This window comes from Calonectris borealis, chromosome 5 (genome assembly GCF_964195595.1).
Source record: "Calonectris borealis chromosome 5, bCalBor7.hap1.2, whole genome shotgun sequence".
Classification (NCBI taxonomy): Eukaryota; Metazoa; Chordata; class Aves; order Procellariiformes; family Procellariidae; genus Calonectris; species Calonectris borealis.
The window spans coordinates 19,149,695-19,171,197 of NC_134316.1; the positions used below are offsets into that span (position 1 = coordinate 19,149,695).

Genomic DNA, 21,503 nt, shown 5'->3' on the forward strand with positions numbered 1-21,503 from the left:
TAATCTTTTCACATCTATGATTATCCGTTTCTTGATGACCAGCTGGTGACTATTGAGTTTGACTTAGATATACTTGAGATCTTATAACTACAATTAAAGTTGGGGAATGTGATTATAATACTGAACATCTTGAAAAAGATTGTCCTGGGTATCTCACTTTTTCTCCCAAAATAAAGATGTGTTTACACTAACCTTTTGTGACTGTTTGCCATTATTGACAGATATGTTGTGAAAACTTATTTTATGAAAGCTCTTACTGAGAATAATGGGTTCTGTAAAGAAGGCAAGCATGATTCCTTAGGGTGTGATGAGTCAGGTAAAGAACTTCTTGAACAAAATTGTTCATTATATGAGCAGTATCATTTTTGTATACTAAATGAAGTAGAACTCAGTTGTAGGAAAAAACCACATGTAATTTGGTTTTTATTTATTTAAAACACTCTATTACCTGTCTGGAAAAAACAGGAAAAATCTGGAGTTACATGTAATTACTTACTGGGAACAGTTTATGCTATAGCATTTTTAAAGACCAACTAAATTTGAGTGTCTCACATCAGGACTGTATACCCTGTCTAGTGTATTTACAGCTTTGAGATACTTGAGCATTCTCTTTGAGAAAGCAATGTGAAGATAATTATAGGGGTTGGACAAAACACCAAGCTGGTTCAGTCTTCTGTCTTTCATGATGGCTTAAGAAGACCCTACAAGAACATGGAGAGGCATACAATGCTGGTTTCCTTAGTGAACTTGTAGCGGCCTGCAGTTTGGGAACTGCCTGAGCCAGAGACTTTCTTCTGTGTTTAGCAACACTTGGTATACTTTCGTGACCCTCAAGGATTTATATAATCTTTTTGAACTCATCTATATTTTTGATATCTGCAGCATAATGTAACAGTAGTTCTACAGCTTAACCGCATATTTGTTTGTGTGTTTTGGGCAGTTCTTAATCTTGATACCTAATGATTTCATTTGTTACCTTTAGTTATTTTATTTCTAGAAATAATGAAAAATTTTTCTTTACTTGCCTTCATACAGTTTTTGATTTTTATCTCGCTAGTATCTTCTTTAAGTACTCTACTTTTTCAGGCTAAATAAAAAGTCTAAGTGTGTTTAATTCCCTTCATAATTAGAAGAATTCTTTTATCCTTTTCTGTATTTTTTTAATGTTCTCCTGTGCTTTTTTCTGATGGGGGGAGGGGAACTGGGGACAGAAGAGGAGAGAGCGAAATGGTGTGCATCACTCAAGGTATGAGCACACAAAGACTTCATACCACAGCATAAGGCATTTCTGGTTTTGAGTTGAAGGTTTGGGGGATGGTACATTTGTGTCATTTTCCCCCTTCAATACTTTCCTTGAAGTTCTAATATTTTATTTGCTTTTTGGATTACCACTGGTGTTTTCTCATAGGGTTGTTGTGGTAACTCCAGGTATATTTTTTTGTTCCCTCAGTTATAACACTATGCACAATTAATTATCATATTTCACGTGGATTACTCATTTACCTATTTGGAATTTTATCTGCTATGTTATTTTTCAGCTACTTAATATTTTGATACCGTGATGGAGTTTTCAGCAGTCAGCTTCGATTTCTCTTGCAATGGGTAATTTACTAAACCAAGAAGATCAGCTTCCTCAACTGTTCATATATGACTGAATCAGGCAGGATGAATTCTTGTGGTGACCTCCTTTTCCTGAAAAAGCTGAATTTTTTTTTTAACCTTCTGGGTTTTTATCTGATAATACAGCTCTTCATTCATAAGAGGACCCCCCTTTTTTTGCTCCCATGGTTGTTTAGTGTTTTTAAGATCCTTTTGTAAGGCAACTTGTTACGTACCTTGGAAATCTGAATAAGTCAACCATATAATTTTCCTTTCTCCTGATTCCTTTGAGCAATTATTAATAGAAGTAATTATTACCATCTACAAAAGTAACTCATTTTTTCGCATAGTATCCTGTTTGTGTATCTACTAATTCTAACCTTTGCTGTTTCTACAGGTTTGCCTAGTAGAGGTATTATACTGTACTTGAGTACAGTTCCCAGGAGCCCTTTTTATTAAAAAAAAAAAAAAAGCCTGTTTGCCACTTCTTACTCCAGCATGGAGTGTATTTTTAACCAAATACGTTAACACCTAGATTCAATAATTTAAAGCTCTGGAAAGACAATCTTTTGGTCCTGGTGACTATTTCTTTTACTATTTATGTTCAGAAAACTTTATTTTTGAGATAATTCCTCTAGCTTATTCTCATTTAAGTCCAGTATGGGAGCCTCAGAAAGTTCCTGTATGCTAAACAGTGATGGGAAGAATTCATTGGCTTTTCTATGGGTTTTTGGAACTTCAGTGCTATAAAGCCAGTAATGAAAGCATAAGTTGTGCAAATATGGGCAGACTATTTTGAGGACAAAAAAGTAGCATCTCTCTTATTGCAAACTCGTGCTAAATTCTAGGTATAGGAGTTTTAGGTTATTACAAAGGAAGAAATCATCAGCTTTTAAAATTGTTTTTGAATACTGAAACTCTGATGGTTTTTCGCCCTCTTGCTGTGTTCAGTCACTAAGCTCATTTGGTTGAAATTTTGCTCAGAAAAGGTCAGTCTGAAACAAAAAAAAAGTGTTCTGGAAGATTTTAGCCTGAATGGTTACTGTTTGCCATAACAATGAGTAATTGAAAATAATAATGAGATCAGCCAGACCTGTAGTGCGAGTAGGTGACTTTTTTTTTTGTTGTTGTTGTTTTTTCTCCCCACTTTTTTAAGCCTATGGAAAAGTGTTCCTAGTAAGAAAAGTAAGCGGCCATGATGCTGGAAAGCTGTATGCCATGAAAGTACTGAAGAAAGCAACAATAGTTCAAAAAGCCAAAACAACTGAGCACACAAGGACAGAACGACAAGTGTTGGAGCACATTAGGCAATCACCGTTTTTGGTCACGTTACATTATGCCTTCCAGACAGATACAAAGCTTCATCTCATTTTAGGTGAGTAGTTTTCAGGATTCAAGTCTTATGTTAATGAAAAAAAAAATAATCTGCCCTTTTATCTCCTTAATGTTTTGTAGTTTTTTTTTATGTGGTCTTAAGTACTGTGTGTTTGGAGATTGCATGAGAGACCATAGGAAGTAAAATACTGTTCATCTTCAACAGTGTCTGTGTTTGTGGTTTTCCTGTTTGAACTTTAGTGTGCTACTCTGACGGCAGGGGGGAAGTAGTATCAGTGACTTACATACAGCAAAAAATGTATATGACCACAAGTACCTAAAGCAGATAAATATTTTCTTGAACTTAGAAGGTGAAATTTTTATTTGCACCTTTTTAACCATTATTATATACTGCATTAGTTTTCTACAGATTTTCAGACAAACTGCTGTCATGAATGAAAACGTTCTTAATCTGTATGAATATGGGCGTTAAAGTGATTCAGTTTATTTTCTCTGCATGCTGCCTTTGTGTATGTGGCACAGAGGTTATTGGTAAGGTGGGATGATGAAACATGACTTTGTTACTGGGATTAGTTGGTAGGAAAGAAAAAGAAATTAAGGAGATGCTTAAGCAGCAGAAAGCCTTCTAATTCAAACATACTGCACATCTCACTCTCAGAACACGTATATTGTCCTTAATGTGATCAGTGTTTTCGAAATGTTGTCATCTGTCTGAGAGGACAGAGCTACCTGTCATTATGCTGACCAGTTAGTATGCTGTTTTAGCACTGAAATGCGGTAAACTGAAAGGTCGTATCAGGCAGGTCTTTTCTGAAGAAATTTGCTCATAACGTGGGCGATGCCAGTTAAAGATGATTGTACTTCCATTTATTTCTGGTCAAATTCCTTACAACGCTGGAATCTACAAGTTGTTGGTACAGTTTCCTGCTGTAAAATGCTGGTGAAAATACTTATATTGTGGATCAGTTTCTTGTTTTATGCATTGTGACACTTCATTTTAGTAAGTTTTACCAGTAACTTTCCTGTATCTCCTTTTACGAGAGATGCTTGATAATGAACTATTGTATAGCAAGCCTTATTAAACTTTCTTCATTCCGCTTCTGTCCTTGCCATTTTGCTTTCCATTTTGATGTGAAGAACCACATCTATTTCTGTAGTATTTGCCAGTTTGACAGAAGACTGATCAGGAACTTTTTTAGGGTTTTCAATTCAGATATAACTTCTGTATGTGTGTGTGTCTCTATCCCTACCACTATCCTTTTTCAGGACAGTAACGTTTTGGGGAAAGACACTGAGATTAAGGAGTTCTATTCCTTTTGCTTTATTCTGCAATTTGGTTGCCTTTGAAGAGTCTTGTCTTTCTCAGGAAGATGAAGGATTTTTCCTGATAATGAGGAATGTTTACTTCAGGAGCTGGAGGAGAGTATTAAAACCAACTCTACATCTTACTACTTCAGGAAGCATTTGATCTTTGAGTATTGAGATACTTGCATGTTTCAATTTTTGGGTGTTAAGAGGCAATCCAAAATCACACATTTCTGAAAGTAGAGCTTGTTCATATGGCTTGGTACCGCTCTAAAATTAGAAATATTTCTACCTTTCAGATGAGCAGCACGTTTTGCATTTGTAAGAAAATTACAAGCAACTTTTAAAAACTGCTTGCTTAGAGTATTTTAAAAGAACTGGAAAATGAATGATGAGTTAATGCTTGGATGCAGAATACATTTTTGTAGTGAATTATTTGAAGAAGTAAATAGTCCTTTAATTGAAGTACAAGTTTTGCAATACCTTTTAGCTTGTAACTTCCATTTATTGAACCTTTATTAATGGGCTGATTTAGACATTAAATTAATACAATGTTATTAATGTTATATGAATCTACACCACTGGCTGTCAATTCTTAGGAAGGTATTGTATGCGCATGCCTTAGTTTCATATTACTACAGTAAGATAACACAGGTGTCTGAGGAGCTCAAGCTTAAAAGGAGCATTCACTAAATTCCTTTTGAAAATGAGAGTTGAAAATTCTTACAAATTCCTGTGACTAGGACATAAAAGACATATGTAAAAATATTGTCACAGGCTGGAAAATGCTAAAGAGAAAGAAAAAGTTAGAAATACATCAGTAGCTTTGTGATTCCTTGATGTTAACCTTTAATAATCAAGATTTCATATTTTATTTTTTTGGTATTTAAGTTATTGATTAATAATTTGGAAAAAAATTTGAAAGATTAAATAAGACAAAATATGAACATGTATTATAGCTATTATAGAACCATTCTTCAAACCCAGATATTTTTAGCTAGAATGCAGTTTAGATCCCATTAGAAATATTAAAAAAAAAAAACCCAGAAAACCAAAACAAAAAAACCCTCACACCTGAGATGGATGTAGTTACCTAAAAATAAATACATAGTAATGGAGAAATTTAGGTGACAAGGAATAATTAGGAGGGCAGAAAAACCTCTTATATGAAGGGAGAATTAAAAGCTTGACACTATATTCTCGTAAGAATCAAAGAGGAGGGAGCCCAGTAGTTCTGAAGAACATTACATAGCAGGTAGTGTAGACTGGGCAAATGCCCACCATAACACAATGTTAAGGTGATGTTTAAAGCAAGAAATTCAAAGCTGATATATAATTAAAGGCTTTTTTTGTTTGTTTGTTTTTTGGTTTCCCACAAAGTCTGCACGAATCCATTCTCAGAATATCGGTTGGGGCCAGAAAGGTCTTTTTTTACTTCTTTTTTAGCAGAAAATGGGAATAATTAGAGGGGGTTTAAAAATTTCTTTTAATCACTTTTTGTAACAGGGAAAATCTCTTCTACCTAACATGGCCTAAAGCTACTTTGTAATTCAGCTGGGCTTCACACCCTCCCTGACAAAAAAAATAACTGTTTGTGCAAGTTTTTTATGTCTCATTATGTAAATCTTTGTAAATCACTTCTTTGATTTAGTTTTGGAATTTATGTGTTTCAGAGGGTTCTGAATTTTGGGGGGAACCAGTCTCTGCCTTTGTCTTTGTACCTAGCTGAACTTGGTCTATGAGCAACACGTCATTTTAGTTTCAAGAGGTTTTAGAATTGGAGCCTCAGTGCAATATTTAATACAGTTCTTCGTGCTGTCAGATTACATAGCCATATGAATTTAGTCTTGATCAAGTGCAGACATGCAGCTGCATTTCTGCCAGATTTCCAGAATACGGGGTTTGGAGTTGATTCCAGTTTTTAGGTTGACTTTAAGCTATGATTGAAAGAACAAAAGTATTGTATCCATGTGAGTACCAGTTCTATACAAAGCGTGTCACACAAGGTTAACCTACTAATAATTTAAAAAAAAAAAAAATCTGAACTGTCAGATGGAGTTTATATTGAAATAATTGATTCCTCCCCCCCCCCCCCCCCCCCCCATTGTGTCAGTGGTGCATTTGATCTAGCACCAAGAATTTGAGAGCTGGTTGTTTCATTGGACTGTGGTTAGTGTTGTAACCTGAATAGAATTAGGCTTGTTCTGCCACTCCTGTGGCAACTTTGGTTTGTATCTGTCCCAGTCCTTAAAACAGTACCTGGGAATTCAGTTCTTGCCTTGTACTAAGTTAGCAGTTCTGATTAGAAATACTTTAAAAATTTGTTTATCTTTGTTTTCTCCATGATTAGAATGCTGAAGTTTTTTTGGAAGAAAGAAGCAATTGTAAAATGTGGGTTATTTATACTTTATTATAATTTTTTTCATATGCTTACTGATCTAGATAAATAATCTTTCTCACGTTCCTTGATTCCACTAATATTCCTTCTGAAACAGAGAACTGGAGAACCAGAGAGAGGTCAATGTCTATAATTTGTATATATGCTTTCTCCTTCAGAGTATTAACTTTTTTATATAATAGGATTGGACGTTTTTCATGGATTTATGTATTATACCAATGAATCTATAGAAACTATATTCGAGAAAATACTAAGTGAGATGTTGTGGGGCATGTTCCCTGCTCTGTATATGTAGACCTCAAATACAATATGGGGGCTGTAGGGTTGCAAATTAATGGCTTTAATGTACACTGCTAGCACAAACAGCTCTGTCTCTAAAATGTGTTTATGTTGCAGTGGAGGTCTATTGTAATAATTACTTTTTTCTCCTCTCCCTGGCTGTGGGGAAAACCCTTGTGTCATAGCCTGCAAAGAATGTGTGTGGTTTCCATGAGGGAGTGTATGTGGAAATAATCTCCTTCAGTAAGTTTTGCCATCAAAGTTCCCCTTGCGAAGGGTAAAACTTGTAATTGCCCATAGCTGATTATTTCACCTAATACCTGTTTTCTGAATTGCCTGTCTTTATGTCAGTCTGCCTTGTTGCTCTTAAGTATTTTATAAAAGTGTACAAGTATTCTGTTTGTAGATATCATTTGTACTCCTTTCTTTTCATATTCCTAAATAACTAAAAGACTGATTTTGCAAAAAAATTCATCTTTATAATTTATGGATATTTGAAGCTTATTTTATGGTTTTGCTGCTTATTTACAAGTTGGTTATGTTCTTCTATCAGTCCTCTCAGAAGGAAATTGAGTATTGTACAACATGATGAAATATTACTGAATTACAAGAAAGTAAAAGCATCTGAGCCCAGAACATCTTATTTAATAACTTATAAAGTACCTATTAATATTCCAATAAGAAAATTAAGTTGTCAGAAAGTGAAGTTCTTTGTTTTACTTTTTAGACTATATAAATGGAGGAGAATTGTTTACTCACCTTTCACACAGAGAGAGATTCTCAGAAAATGAGGTGCAAATTTACATTGGGGAAATCGTTTTGGCACTTGAACATCTCCACAAGGTAAAGTAACTTTATCCTAGTGCTGATTTTGTGGAACTACAACTGTATACTTTTCACATCATCTAAAGTTAGTAAGGAGAACTATTTTTTTTTAGATTGTTTTAAATTCAGAGTAACTTTATCCAGCAATGGGACATTAGTTGTATAATTAGAAATACTTCCCAGTGAAGTGTCTATTCATGTGCACCAGATTAAGGCTACAAGTTTTTGTCTGCAGTGTGAAGACTGTTGTTATTGACAGATGATTGTTAATTTTTAGTAATCATTATGAAATGGTGTGTCAGTAAAACTAACTTGTAGTCAACATGAACAGTGTTTGAGTTGCATTGTTGTTCAGTTGTCCTTGTTTTGATACAATTAAATAGCAGAGTTCTGAAATTTTGGCACAACTATAGATATGAAAAGTGTTATAGTTTTCAGATGTAGTAAGTAGATTTGTAGACTATTACAAAGACTGTATGTATGGTCCAGAACATATTACAGAAGCATCCATTTTCATTCTTAATGAAAGCTGAACTGAGTTTTGTACTCAACAGCAAGTATTCAGTCACTTTTAAATTCAAAGGATATTGTATGTCCTTTAAAATTTAAGACATTCATGCACAGTGTAATTTCCGAGAATTTTTAAGTCGCTCAAAGTTATTTCTTCAAAGGCATTTTAAAATTGTCCTTTTTGAGGTGCAACTTTTAGGTGTCAGATTACCTTAATAATGGGAATTTTGCTAGCTTCGTGTTTAAATGCATTCAGCAATGTCTCCTTGATGTGGTTACACTGATCTGGAAATACTTTTTCTTATATTCTGTTTGCAGTTGGGGATTATATATCGGGATATAAAACTTGAGAATATTCTCCTCGATTCTGATGGCCATGTGGTGCTGACAGACTTTGGTCTGAGTAAGGAGTTTCTTACTGATGAGGTGAGTATTTGAATCTCCAGTAAGTGTGGACAGAATCCAGCAATATCACAAAGTCAGATTCTGTCTCATTGAAATCATAAACACATTTCAGAGGGGAGAAAAACTGCCTTCTAGACTCTTACTTCATAGGACAAAATCTAATAGTCTGTTTTACTGGGTTTTGGGCTTTCAGTTCATTGGTCTTTGGCCTGCCAGTGTTGTCAGACATTTTGTCTGTTCTAGTTTTCCTGAAATGCCTTCATGCTCCCTCCTGCTGCCCTTTATGTGAAAAAGGAGAGATCCACATAAGTCTGAAAAGCCACTTACATTATCATTTTCAGATGCCTTTTTAAAAATGCTTAACTGTGCTAATACTTCACAGTGACTAGGCAAATGGTATGCTATGACTCTTCTTTATGCTAATAATAATTAATGTATTATTATCTTGTCTCTTTCTCATGTCTCTGTGTCACTTTTGATAAGCTTAATTGCAAGCTTTTAGGATAAAAGCTTATCTCTTACTAAATATGTGCATAGTACCTAACATAGTGATCTCTGACTGTTGACATTAGTTTTAATTATTTGTAAGGTACAGTTTTATCTCCTACTATGCTTTTTAGATTTAAGAGTCAAAATTGCACAGGATTTTACTTCTGAGAGAATTTTAAAATGGCTATTTTTTGGCTTTCATTTTAGGTATCAGAGGTATTGAAATCTGGGACTGCAGATCTAGAAGTCTTTGTTAGAAGCAGCAGAGGGGTTTTCTAAAAATAGATAACTAGTAGTTTCCTCTAGAATATTTGCATTTCAAATGGAGTCTGGTAGGATTTGGGAGGTACCATTTTAAGACATATGAAATGTTACTTTCTGAAGCAGGGAAATAGTACAGATAATGTCAGTATATTCCTTTTAAATTATAGTGTGAAACCAAGAGGAGGTTCAGCTGCCATGACAAGGGATTAGCAGCAGATTGCCAGACCAGTGCAAGAGAGGAAGTACAGAGGGATGGAGTTTTCAGCAGGAAATAATGATAGTAAAAGGTGTGGCTAGGGAGAGTAGGACCTGCTTAGAGTTGTGAGACAAGCTGTGCTGGGCACAAGTGACAAAGTAAAGTACATGGAATGCTGTTACTGCACCGATGGGAGAGAAAAGGAGCAGTCCTCCAGCCTTTGAGCCGAAGTTGAATGAAGCCGAAATCTTCCCTGTGATAAGAATATTATAATGAATCAGGATCTTCTTTATGTCTCAAAACAGATGGTTTTAGGAAATATACTTATTTCTCATCTGTGCTTACCTTCGGGACGTCATTTACAAGCAGTGCAAGGAAAGGGGAGGACTTGGATAAGCATCAGACATGCGTGCTTTTCCCACATTCTGAATTGGATTCCTCTTCTCCAGTCATTAAATAAAACAGTCTTGCTGCTTGGTCATTTAATGTCGGTTCTTCTGACTGATCCATTCTGTTTTCAGTATATGCCTCAGAAATCTCTTCATTTAACCATATTTTTTTCTCATATTCTCCTTCACATTTTATGTCTTCTCTGTCAAAAAAGCGAAACATTTCTAGTGTTTCTTTTAAGGAAAAAAGTAATTGCAGTTGTATTGTTTGGTTTCAAAATCTAAGAAATTGTCTGCACTTGACTACAGTTCTCATGTGTGCTGTTGTAATTTAGCTACTAAACCTAAACATTATTAGAATGACCCATTTACAAGTAGAAATTGACATTTCATATTGTATTCTTTGTAGACAATTCAGCTACTACTAGAACACTTACAATTCACATTACAAAAGATACTTAACTTACATTTCTGAACCAATGTATTTACAAGAGTAAAATTTGCCTGTATGACTGCATAGCTTTGTATCTGTTTTCATGCTCATTGGTTAGCACTTTTAAATAAAATTACACAGCTGCATAAGTCAGATAAGAGTGTAGCATTTGCAATTTAATCAGAGCAGTATGCTTTCCTTTCTCCCCCTTTCTTCACACTTCTTTCCTGGCCCACCCTGCTTCTTGCAAGAACTTTGCCATTAAAAATGTATACTTATGCAAGTGGAATTTATTCTAGTAACTCCCCTCTTTGGATTGTATTTTTTGAAATAAGATATCTTTGGGTTATTAAGAATATATAAAAATTATGAGCAATTACAAGCATGTACTATGTTTAGAATTCTTATTGGAGATAATTCTTTACCATTTATTTATGAATTTTGGATGGTTTTGTAGTTAGGGATACTTGCTAGGGAACATCATAGTTCAATGTTTTCATTATCCCTGCTTTAATCTGATGGTTGTTAAATATTTCCAGGAACCTGACCAAGTATAGAATCTAACAGAAGTTCTTTTATAATAAAAAGAGTGTACTATTTCTTGACTACAATAACTGTAAGCAGATTAATTGACTATTCAACAATGAAGAGGTGGGAAGCTGCTTCTCCTAAGCACTGTTTGAGTGAAAGGAAGCAAATGCATGTGACTTCTAGGAAAACAAAAACCTATTGATTTCTGCCATGCAGCTACTGAAGCATGAGTGTGAAGAGTGCATTGTCAAGTATTCTCTTTGTTTTACAATTATTATGTGATAGTGCTTATAACATGCAAGAATTACAAATCCAAGCTGAAAAAGCAGTGCGGTTTTAAGAGCTCTAAAGCGTTTCATGCTACTGTTTTGCTAAAAACTGAAATTTGTCTTGTGAAATGGCAGTCTGGTTTTACCTTTGTTTTATCTTTAAAATGAAGTCTGTATGCTTGTATTTGCGTCCAAAAAGAAGAAATAAGCTGACTGGAATAAAGTAGTTGAGTAAAAATGAATTTTCACATAGGATAGGTCAGTATCACAAGGTATTTAGGTATGAAATTACTTTTGATATTCAAATTTTATTTAATATCTCATGAAGACCTACAGTTTGACTAGCCTAACCATAGGATGGGATTAGGTAAGAGATTAAGAGATTCAAATGAATAGTACCTTTTTAATATTAAGTTTTATGGCATTTGCATTCTTAGCCCCTTGATGAATTTAAGGATAGTCTTTCTGATTTTTTTTTTAACTCTCAACCAAATTGCAAAGAAAATCGGGGTAAAAAAAAAAAATCACTTTTTAGCCTTATGCTTTCATGCATCTCAGTTGAGTTCCTGTTGAACTGGGATGTAGAATATATTTGCACATGACATTAATATAAATTATTATCGGGGGCGTTGGGAATTGATAGGACTGACAGATTTTGTATTGAAACTTCTACAACACTGTTTTTGTTCATTGCATAAGTGCAATCACTTTGGTGTTGCTATTTTTTGCAAGTCTTGCATTTCATTTACCTTTAAAAAAAACCAAAACCACTAAATTGGTATTTTTTTTGCTATCTTATTTCTTGTGTAGTATCTTTATCTTCTGGATTTGTGGCTTAGGCATATTTTTATCTTTTTATCTCATCAATGGCTCTACATGTATGCTGAAATTGTTTTGATTTGGTTAATGTCAGTTTAACCTAGTCATCAGGTCTGGTCTTCATTTTAATGTTTATTGTTAAAATGCTACTTCATTTTTTTAAAATCTTTTTTTCCCCTCGCATTTCCTTTAGTTCTGTAACTATGCTAAAAATCATACTTCAGTATATATGGAGATCTTTACGTCTTAGAAAAAATAATCTGAACAGATTCATTGAATTATTGTAGTAGTAATCTATTCTGTCGGACCATTCATAACAATTAACATTTTTCTTGTTAATTAAATCCCATAAAGTACACTTTGTTCCAGGGTATAGTGAAATGCTTAATTCTTCTGCATTGGTACACGTCTTCTGCATTAGCTTAAGTTTGAAGTTGTTGTATTTGCTTAATGAAGTTTAAAAAAAATTATGTAGTAAATACTGAAAGTTGTTGGTTTTCAAACAATATATCTGAGAGCATACAAATGCCTTAGTAATAAATAATACCAGAGTAGATATTCTGTATGAGGGATGATTAAATTGTAATCTAATTATGTGTATTTCTGTCTGTTATGTAGAATGAATAGTTCAGATACATTATTGTTTTCCCATCGAAAATCTCTTGATCAGAGTTGCAAATTTAGTTAGAACTGTCAGATGCTTTTCACTGTTGAATTGTTGTTTGTTTTTGTGTATTAGCTGGTTGAGTGAACATTTTGTTCTCGAAAGAAAATTAGTATGTAATTTTATTATATTTTAAAGGAAAATTCATTAAAGGAACAATGATAAAGGTGGTTAGTCCACTATGGTTTTTAAGTAGATGAAGTAGGAAGAAATTTGTACACATTGGCTAGAGCAGTTTAAAGGTAGTCCAGGACAGAGGGAAGTGACTACAACTTGAGTCTTGTTTAGTGCTGTATGAACTGTCATCTTACTTGAGTGAGCTGGTAGATTAGCTGTGCATTTAACTTTAAAAAACCCTTTATAATTGTCTAATTAAAGTGATAATATCTGATCATTGAAATTTGATAGTGCATCCTCTGAATATTGAGCATTCTCTTGGGAAGATGAGTTAAAATAATCCATACTGTGGATGACTGTTACTATACCTGCTTGTGTTTTAGTTAGACAATTGTTCAGTGATGTAGACATAGCACAGTTACAAATAGATTTACATTTCTGCAAAGAGGAAAAAGTAAGAAAGAGTAGTGAAGTTAGTCCACAGAAGTTAACATTGGTTATAGATCTGTCTGGACAATTAGTCATTATTTCCCTTATTTTAGAAAAGAAAATGAAACAATGGCAAAAACTTTTTGCTTTAATTTATGTACTTCTGTTGGTGTTTCAGTGTCCTGAAATTGATTACTGAGAACATAACAAACACTCTAAAAGCACATAACCGACCTGGACTCATTTAATTGCAAAACCAGGTCATCAATGATGATGACTGTTTGTGCCTTAGCCCAAGAGGTATGCCTTTTTCAGTCCTTATCACAAAGATGATTATGCTTTCCCAGCATGGAGCAGAATTTTTGCAAGACAGATCATGATTCCTTACTGTGACTGCTCTAAGGATACTGTTTTCTTATTGTAATATACCATTTAAAAAAATCACATTTTGGGGAGAAATACTGATCTGTGTGTTAAATAGCATGGTATCTTCTATTGGATCTTAGAATAATATGTTGCTAGTCAACTTGGGAAAATTCTGTTTCTGTTTTCCTAGGGAAGAAAAGTAACTTTTTGAGGGCAAACTCTGCCATCCTCATTAATCTTTTTTCTCATAGATGGTCTTTTTTTACCGCTTGAATTACTGCAAATACCTAACTTCAATGAAATTTGGGCAATCAGGTGTGAAAAACTTACATGACCAGAGATTCATGGCCATATGAAAATGAATTTAGAACCAGATGGATTGCATTTGAGCAAAATTATCCGCTCCTACTCCTCTACCTTTTACATCTGGTGCTCTCTGATACTATAAATGTTTATTTGGCATCTCCTATGCATTTTTTTCTTTACATTCTCTCTTTTAAAAATAAATTTTTGAAGGCTTGCAGTGGCAGCCAGTAGAATTCTTCCCAGAGTCAGTACTCTTTTATACCTTATAACTTTGTCTCTATTTGAAGAGAGAGGATTTTTTTCAGGTTTTGCTTTGTATACCATTCTTCTCTCTTTTGGTAGTTACCTCTGTCTCCTCAAAAGATGATGCTTTAGAAAAAAAGTCTTCCAAAAATTGGAATTTTGAGAAGAACCTAGTACAAAATGTTCATCCGGGATGACAGTGGTACATACTTGCATTCCTCCCACACAATAATGTGCTGTTTCTGAATTTTTTTGCCTGCAGAACTGAGACTTTTGTTTTCTTTTCTCTTAGTTATTTACTTTACAAATCCATTATCAGGAACTGGTTTAACGAATTCCTTGCAGAATTGCAATTTCATTGCACTGCGAAAGCAAACATAGCCATTGTATAAATCCGTGAAAAGGCTTTCTTGAACCTCCACTTGACATTAGATGAAGGCTTAGCCTTGCGTTGAGTTATGTTTTGGGGCCACAGCTGTAGAGGTCGCATGTTTCTTGGCTGGCATGCAGTACCAGGTTTAGTTGTTCTTGCTCTCCCTTCTAAGTGCCTATTCTGATGGCAGCTGCTGGCAGGCAAATCTCATTCTTGCTTGAAAAATTCAGTAGCCTGATTCCATGTCTGTTTTAGAAGCAGAAGTCATACCTCTGGCATGAAGTATAGTAACCAACATGGTATTTTGACTTAACTGGCTTCTTCAAGTAGGAACAGCCACCAGGATACGATTTTTAATTAATTTCAGATGACCTTTATGTTTTTATTAATTCTTCTTGAGATGACATTTCAAACTAGTGGACCTTTGATCTGCCATATTGTAACCATTCTTGGTCTAGTCTAAACCTTTACTTCCATACTACAATCTTCATTATGATTTTGTTGAATGCAGCAGAACAGTCTAATAGTGTACCACTAAACATTTTTCCTGTCTTTGTTCTTCCTTCTCTGTCTCCTAGAAAGATAATAGTTTTGGTCCTGAATAGAAGTTACAGCTACAGAAGCAACAATCTACAGCTGAGAGATCTTTTGAGTTGAACCTGTACTCTTTCTGATATGGACAGCTTTAATTACCCAGTGTTATGTCTGGGTATTATGACAAAAAGGCTCCCAAAAGGATTCTAAAACAAAAAAAGAGAAAAAGAAGAAACCAGTCAGTCTGACATGCACTTTGGTGGAACAGGATTTTTGTTTTTCATTTTAAATCTACATCATGTCTTTGAACTATGGGAGGGCTTTTCTGTCAATTTTCATATGCTTTCCTCAATTGAGGCTATAATTATTGTTATTCCGGACAACTAAAATGGTGGTGAAGAATGTTACAGATCTGATTTCTATGGAAACTTTTTTCTTCTTGATGCATTTTTATTTTTGAGTTAAATATCAATAAAATCACGTTCAGATAGGATGACCTCTAAGGTTCACTGAAGGTATGAGGCCTGTTTCTGCATGGAATTTAGGCTTTTCATTCTTTACTTGTGATTTTCCTGAAATGCAAAATCCATTCAGCAGGTCAGCTTGTTAGTAGCACCTCTGCTATGTGGCCTCTACAGCATTGCAAGTAAATTTCCATTTATGACAGTATGCTTTTGATTTATCCTATGGTCCTGGTATTCTCATTATACTTACCAAGGGAACTCTAATGGCTCACTTAATCAGTAGCTCATAGACAGTTTGCTGGTAGCTAATGTATGAGATCCTGTGTGATACTGCTGAGCTCTTCAACTGCTGAAGTTCTTCAGTCTTATAATCTGTTTCTAGAGGAACTGTGGTTCTTGACTAGTTTGTCAGGGAGCAGCAGGACGGGCAGACTGCTCCCCGCATTAGTGTGAGCTGGGAGCTAAGGGTGACAGCAAGGCAGGTGTGGATCAATATGACCAGTGGTGCAATCCCTAAGTTGCCAAACAAGATGATCAGAGCAAGTCTAGTGGCAGTAAGACAGGCTCAGACAACAGTCCAGTGGTTATCAGACAAGCTTGTCATGAGGAGGGAGGCTTGACGTCAAGCCAGGATTTGAAGTTGGTGGATCAGGATCAGTGAGGTACATAGCCAAGTACAGGCATACCTGCAGCACAGCTGACATAAGGATCAAGAATGAGAGCCTGAACTTCAGCTCCCAACTGAAGGTGGAGGAGGCCCCAGCAAGGTTCCACACAGGTTAATCAGCTGCATTGTGTCAGTGTTGGTCTTGAGCGCAGATGCCTTAACCCGTAGGATTGGGGAAAGAGGTTGCAGAGCCTGTTGATAAGCTCAGGGCCCTGATGTGGTTATCCTAGGAAAGTTTTCACTATTTATGCTTGTAGCCAAAACCCAATTTACGGCTTTCAGAACTCTAATTACATCCACTCACAGCTGTAGAAAATAGCAACAATAACGATACTGTCCCTTGTATTCTAGAAATTCTGCTATATTTTTTCAATTTCTGATTGATGTTATTTGCTGCACTACTGAGAGAGCCCAGAGAGGGTCTAATTAATGCAACCTGGAAGTTAACTTTGAAGTTCCTTTAATGAAGGAGGAAAGACAACTTTGGACTTGAAACATTTGTTTAGAGGTATAAGCAGTTAAGGAAGGTAGTTTTACTCCAGCATATTTCCCTGGATTAGTCAAATGAAAATCAGCAGTGAGACTTCTCTAGCACAGTACAAATACTGGCATCTGTTCATACCTAAAAATGATCTACCACTTTAGGCATTTGAGAAGATTAAGAAATGGATTATATGTTGCTGTTGCAAGGGCAAGAAAATGATTTCATTTGATAACCTGTGAAACTCTTTAGGTAGGCCCATACCCCTAGTTAAGTCTGAGTCTTACTCCTCAATGCAGTAGCATAATATATCCTTTCTAGCCTTTACTGTCTGAACCTGCTTATTTCTCAACTAATTACTTTTTTCTTCAGTGACCTCATAAAAATAGTAGAATGAGTGATGCTTCTGTCAATTGCCAAATATGCATTGAATAAATTAAAATTATTAGAAGGGACAGTTTAGTGTGTATTGTTTAAAATGCTCTTCCTTGTTAACTAAGAAATTGGTAAAACCATAAAACAGAAGGGTTATTTGCCATACTATTGTGGCTGGAGCTATTCCTATTATGTTGATACTGATAAATATGCACACCAAGAGATTGCAGGAACCTCACAAAAACACATTAGCATTATTCTTCAAGAGGATTCACTGCCTATTTAGCATGTTTCCAGTACTATTACTTCTTGCTGCCATTTCTAATTCTGAATTGGAGTCTGCTTTTCTGCCTTACCCTCTTGAGTGAGACCTTCTGTGGAAGTGTAACATGCAGGTTTCGTTCGGGATGACTTGTTCATCACTGGATGAAGTGTCATAATCCTAGCTAGGTATCAGTTACAAGTATTTATGCAAAGAGTGTTGGGACTTCTGCATGTTCCATTTAAATTAGTACCAGGAGCTGTTAAATACTCTAATACAAAGTTAGATACTCGGTATCTTTTGGGACAGCGTTGCTCTCCTGAGCAATTTTTTTACTAAAGCCTTCATGAGAGCATACTAGGGATGTTAGTGGCCATCATTAAAATTTCAAAACAATGATACAATTTATTGTATGTCTTTTGTTTGAGCAGACTGACTTTTCTTCTGCTAGACTCTTGTAGCTGATGTAAAAGAAAGAGTAGACTTCACCACACAAAGTTAAAAGACCATGTGAGAAGAAGCATATGAGAAGTCATAGAAATTGTTCTGTGGGTTTCCTGTTCAGAACTTGTATGAAGCACTACTTAAGAAATAGAATTTCTCTTAGGTATAGTTAGTATATTGATAATCATACCACAAAAAGAAACAGTCATTTGAGGAACTTACAAGCAGTTTTGGATTTATTCAATATAACCTTGCTGTCTGTGACAGCATCCAGCACAATTCACAGCAGTCTTTCTGCAGATACCAGAAGTACCAGGCAAGACCAAATCTACTTGAAGAATCTGCTGTATTAAATCCCCTTTCTTAGTTTTGTAAAGACTTGTGAAGCATTCTGTATACCTAAAGATTTTTCTACATCGGGGAAATGTTTCCTGGCACAGTTGAAACATGCTATGCTCCGGTCTCATTGAATCATAGAATTATAGAATATCCTGAGTTGGAAGGGGCCCACAAGGATCATCAAGTCCGACTCCTGACTCCACACAGGGCCACCTAAAAGTTAAACCGTATATCTAAGACTGTTTTCCAAACACTTTCTTGAACACTGACAGGCTTGGGGCCATGACCACTTTCCTGAGGAGCTTGTTCCAAAGCTTGACCACCCTCTCAGTGAAGAATTTTTTTTCCTAATATCCAATCTGAGGTTCCCCTCATGCAGCTTTAAGCCATTCTCTTGCTTCCTATCACTCGACACCAGAAAGAAGAAATCAGCACCTCCCTCTCTGCTCCCCATCATGAGAACATTGTAGACAGCAATAAGGTTACCCCTCCATCTCATCTGCTCTTAGCTGAACAACCTAGTATCCTCATCTGCTCCTCAGAAGTCATGCCTTCTAGTCCTTTCATCATCTTTGTTGCCTTCCTTTGGACACATTCTGATATTTTTATATCCTTCTTATATAGTGGAGCCTAAAACTGCACACAGTACTCAAGGTGAGGCTGCAGCAATGATCTGTGTATTGGGACAATCTTTTTTTTTTTTGGACTTGTTAGCTATAATGTGCTTAATTATTTTTTTGGACTTGTTAGCTATAATGTGCACCGAGGATACAGTTGGTCCCTTTTTTCCACCTGGGCACACTGACAACTTGTACTGAACTTACCATCAGCCGAAACCCCCAAATCCCTTTCTGTAGGGCTATAGTCCAGCCTCTTGTCCCCCAATCTCTACCTTGATCTCTCATTGCAGGAGAGATAACTGCATCTGGTTTCCTTCATTAGAGATTGGTTGATGTACCTAGGAAACATTAATGACTTTCAAGGATGAACGTTCTCTCTGTGTGTTTCTACTCCTTGTAGTTTGTGGTATGCAACAGTCAGTCATCTTGGCTGAACTTCTTGAGAGCCAAAAGCACAACATCCCTGCAGGTCTTATTTACTCTAGAATGTAAGTTGGAAATGCACCATCTTGTGCAAGAGTTACAGTACTGTGGTGTCAAAAGAAATCTTAGTGTCTGCCATTCATTTCTATTCCATGTGATCCTTTCCCCAGTTGTGAGTCTTATCCCTGTGCAAAGACATCTTTTTTTTTTGGCATCTTTATCTCCCAAGAAATTACCACATGCCATGCATCTGGTAATATAAGAAGACTTACCCTCCATCAGAGAAGAAAACTTGGGTTGTAAATACTTACGAATAACAATCAAGATTACAGATTTTCATGTGCTAGAATGTTTATTCACTAAATAGAATTCAGAGCAAGGTCTTTATATTTATTGATCATAACTTTACCAGTTCCAAAAGATTGGTTTGAAAATGTAAATCTTCTGGAGACTGGCTTTCTTTTTGTCAAATATATTACTGCTTCCAGTTTATTGTAGGTGGGAGGCATTTTCGTGGAAGAGTGGTGGATTTTACTTGCAGCCCTGAGTATTTTATAAAAGTTGGAAACATAGTAGTAGCTCATGTGATTTACATGGTGTACACATTCACATGAAGTATAACCTGTTAGGTGATTGCTTAAAGAGAAGATCCAAGATGTGTGGAGTTTAGCTAAACTATGGTTTTCATCAGTTTGATTTTTCATCTATATACTTGATCTGAAAGTTGGTATGGAGAATTTCCAAAAAGGAGGAATTGTCCTTGACTTTAAGTAGAAAGACCGTATCTGTATTGGATTAAAAACCTTGTTTAAACTTGTTACATGATTTCAGAGTACTCCAACAACACTTAAGCATTGCTCTTGTCTTGCTAGGTCGTAACATTTTGAAACCTTCATAACGATGAGGTCAGATTAAGTGAATGAAGTAATTAAATTTGCCAACTAACAAGTATGGACAAGCATAGGAATCTCATAAGAATGTTCCTGAAATCTGTGGAAGAACCCAGCCAAAACATGCATAGTAATTCTATTATTTCTCCGTAACAAAAATGTGACAAGAACCAGTAAGTAATTCTTGTCTGGATTGGAGAATTTTTCAGTGGACTTGTGAAGGGTCAGTCCTGAGAGCAGCCCTGAACGCCTTCAGTGAGCTTCTGTCTGGCTACCTGGTTCCCTTCTGTTCCGTTGCACCCTCTTGCTCTGTGTCACTAGGTGCTACTCAGTTGCAGAGTTGTTGCTGACAGATGAAATACATGCTATCAGAGATTGCAACTCTGACTGTCTAACTCTAGAGGTTGTCTTTGTGTTCTTTGGCCCAACAGCACTTAGTGTTTCTAGGTTTTGGTTTTGTTGTTGTTTTTTAATATTGATTACACTAAAGGAGTAATTCTTAAGCTATTTGATTATGTTCCTAGAATATCTTACATGAATACAGAATGCAAGGAAATTTAAAGTCCAAGCCAATTTAATAGCTGAGAAGTGCACCTTCCCTAATATTGTGTAGTTTCCATTTCTTGAAATTCGTATGCTAGAAATTATGTGCTCTAGGGTTTAACCAAGCTTTTGGACTGTATCCTACCATTGCTTCTATTAGCAAGGAATTCCTATTAGAGAACACATACACTATTAAAGAATATTTAGAGAAGAGTGACTTTGTTTTTATTTACCTTTTTTTTAAAGTTGCAAAATTCATTTAAGGAGTCAAGTTTCATGATTCGAAGGAATGTTAGTAATACGATTTCAGAATGTGTCATATCCGATATTCAGGGTAGTAGTCCAGCACAGTTAAGAACAAAGTATTTGTGCATTAAGTAGTTGGAGAACAGAAGCAGTCTGTTCTGTTTCAAAGGTGACCTTTCATATAGTTGGAGAAGTGGGTCCTAATTGTGAATGCTGAAAAGAATGGCTTCAGTGAATACTTGGCTAATCTTCTGGCTAAAATAATATTCTGGCTAACATATTCACAACAAAGACCGTTGTGAATAAAATAAGCCATAGGATTGTAAGACCCAAGTGTCTGTTGGAGCAGTGGCATGTGTTGTTTGAATGCAGTTCGTCAAGGTGAAGAAATACTTCAAAGGCCATATATTTAAACATTAAATAATATGTCTTCAAATGGCAGAATGACTGTCTTAAGACACTAGAGTGCTTTCCATACCTGCATTCATACTTTGGAGATAAAATCACAAATGCTCAAGTTCTGAATCATTTTCCCAAAGCAGTATTTGTATGGCAAATAGATGCTCTCCTTAGGCTTGGTGCACATGTATAGAACAGCGTACTTGGAATATGCCTCAGTATTCTGAGCCAGATACTCTAGATAGAGCATCTGGTTATTCTTTGCAGGTGTG

General features: G+C 35.6%; 1 protein-coding gene across 7 annotated transcripts in view; it reads left to right on the forward strand.

Moving 5' to 3' along the window:
* The window catches only part of RPS6KA5 (ribosomal protein S6 kinase A5), an 83,382-nt gene that overhangs the window by 20,885 nt on the left and 40,994 nt on the right, over positions 1 to 21,503 (forward strand). For 3 of the 7 annotated variants that reach the window (XM_075151266.1, XM_075151273.1, XM_075151267.1), the window contains 3 exons: positions 2,756 to 2,974; positions 7,644 to 7,759; positions 8,570 to 8,677. The exons of 1 other annotated variant lie outside the window; for it this stretch is intronic. In XM_075151266.1, coding sequence (XP_075007367.1) covers positions 2,818 to 2,974; positions 7,644 to 7,759; positions 8,570 to 8,677 — 381 coding nt within the window. In that variant the 5' untranslated portion in view covers positions 2,756 to 2,817. Of the gene's footprint in view, positions 1 to 2,755; positions 2,975 to 7,637; positions 7,760 to 8,569; positions 8,678 to 21,503 lie in introns of those variants that run through there. 3 more of the 7 variants (XM_075151270.1, XM_075151272.1, XM_075151269.1) reach the window with 2 other exon arrangements.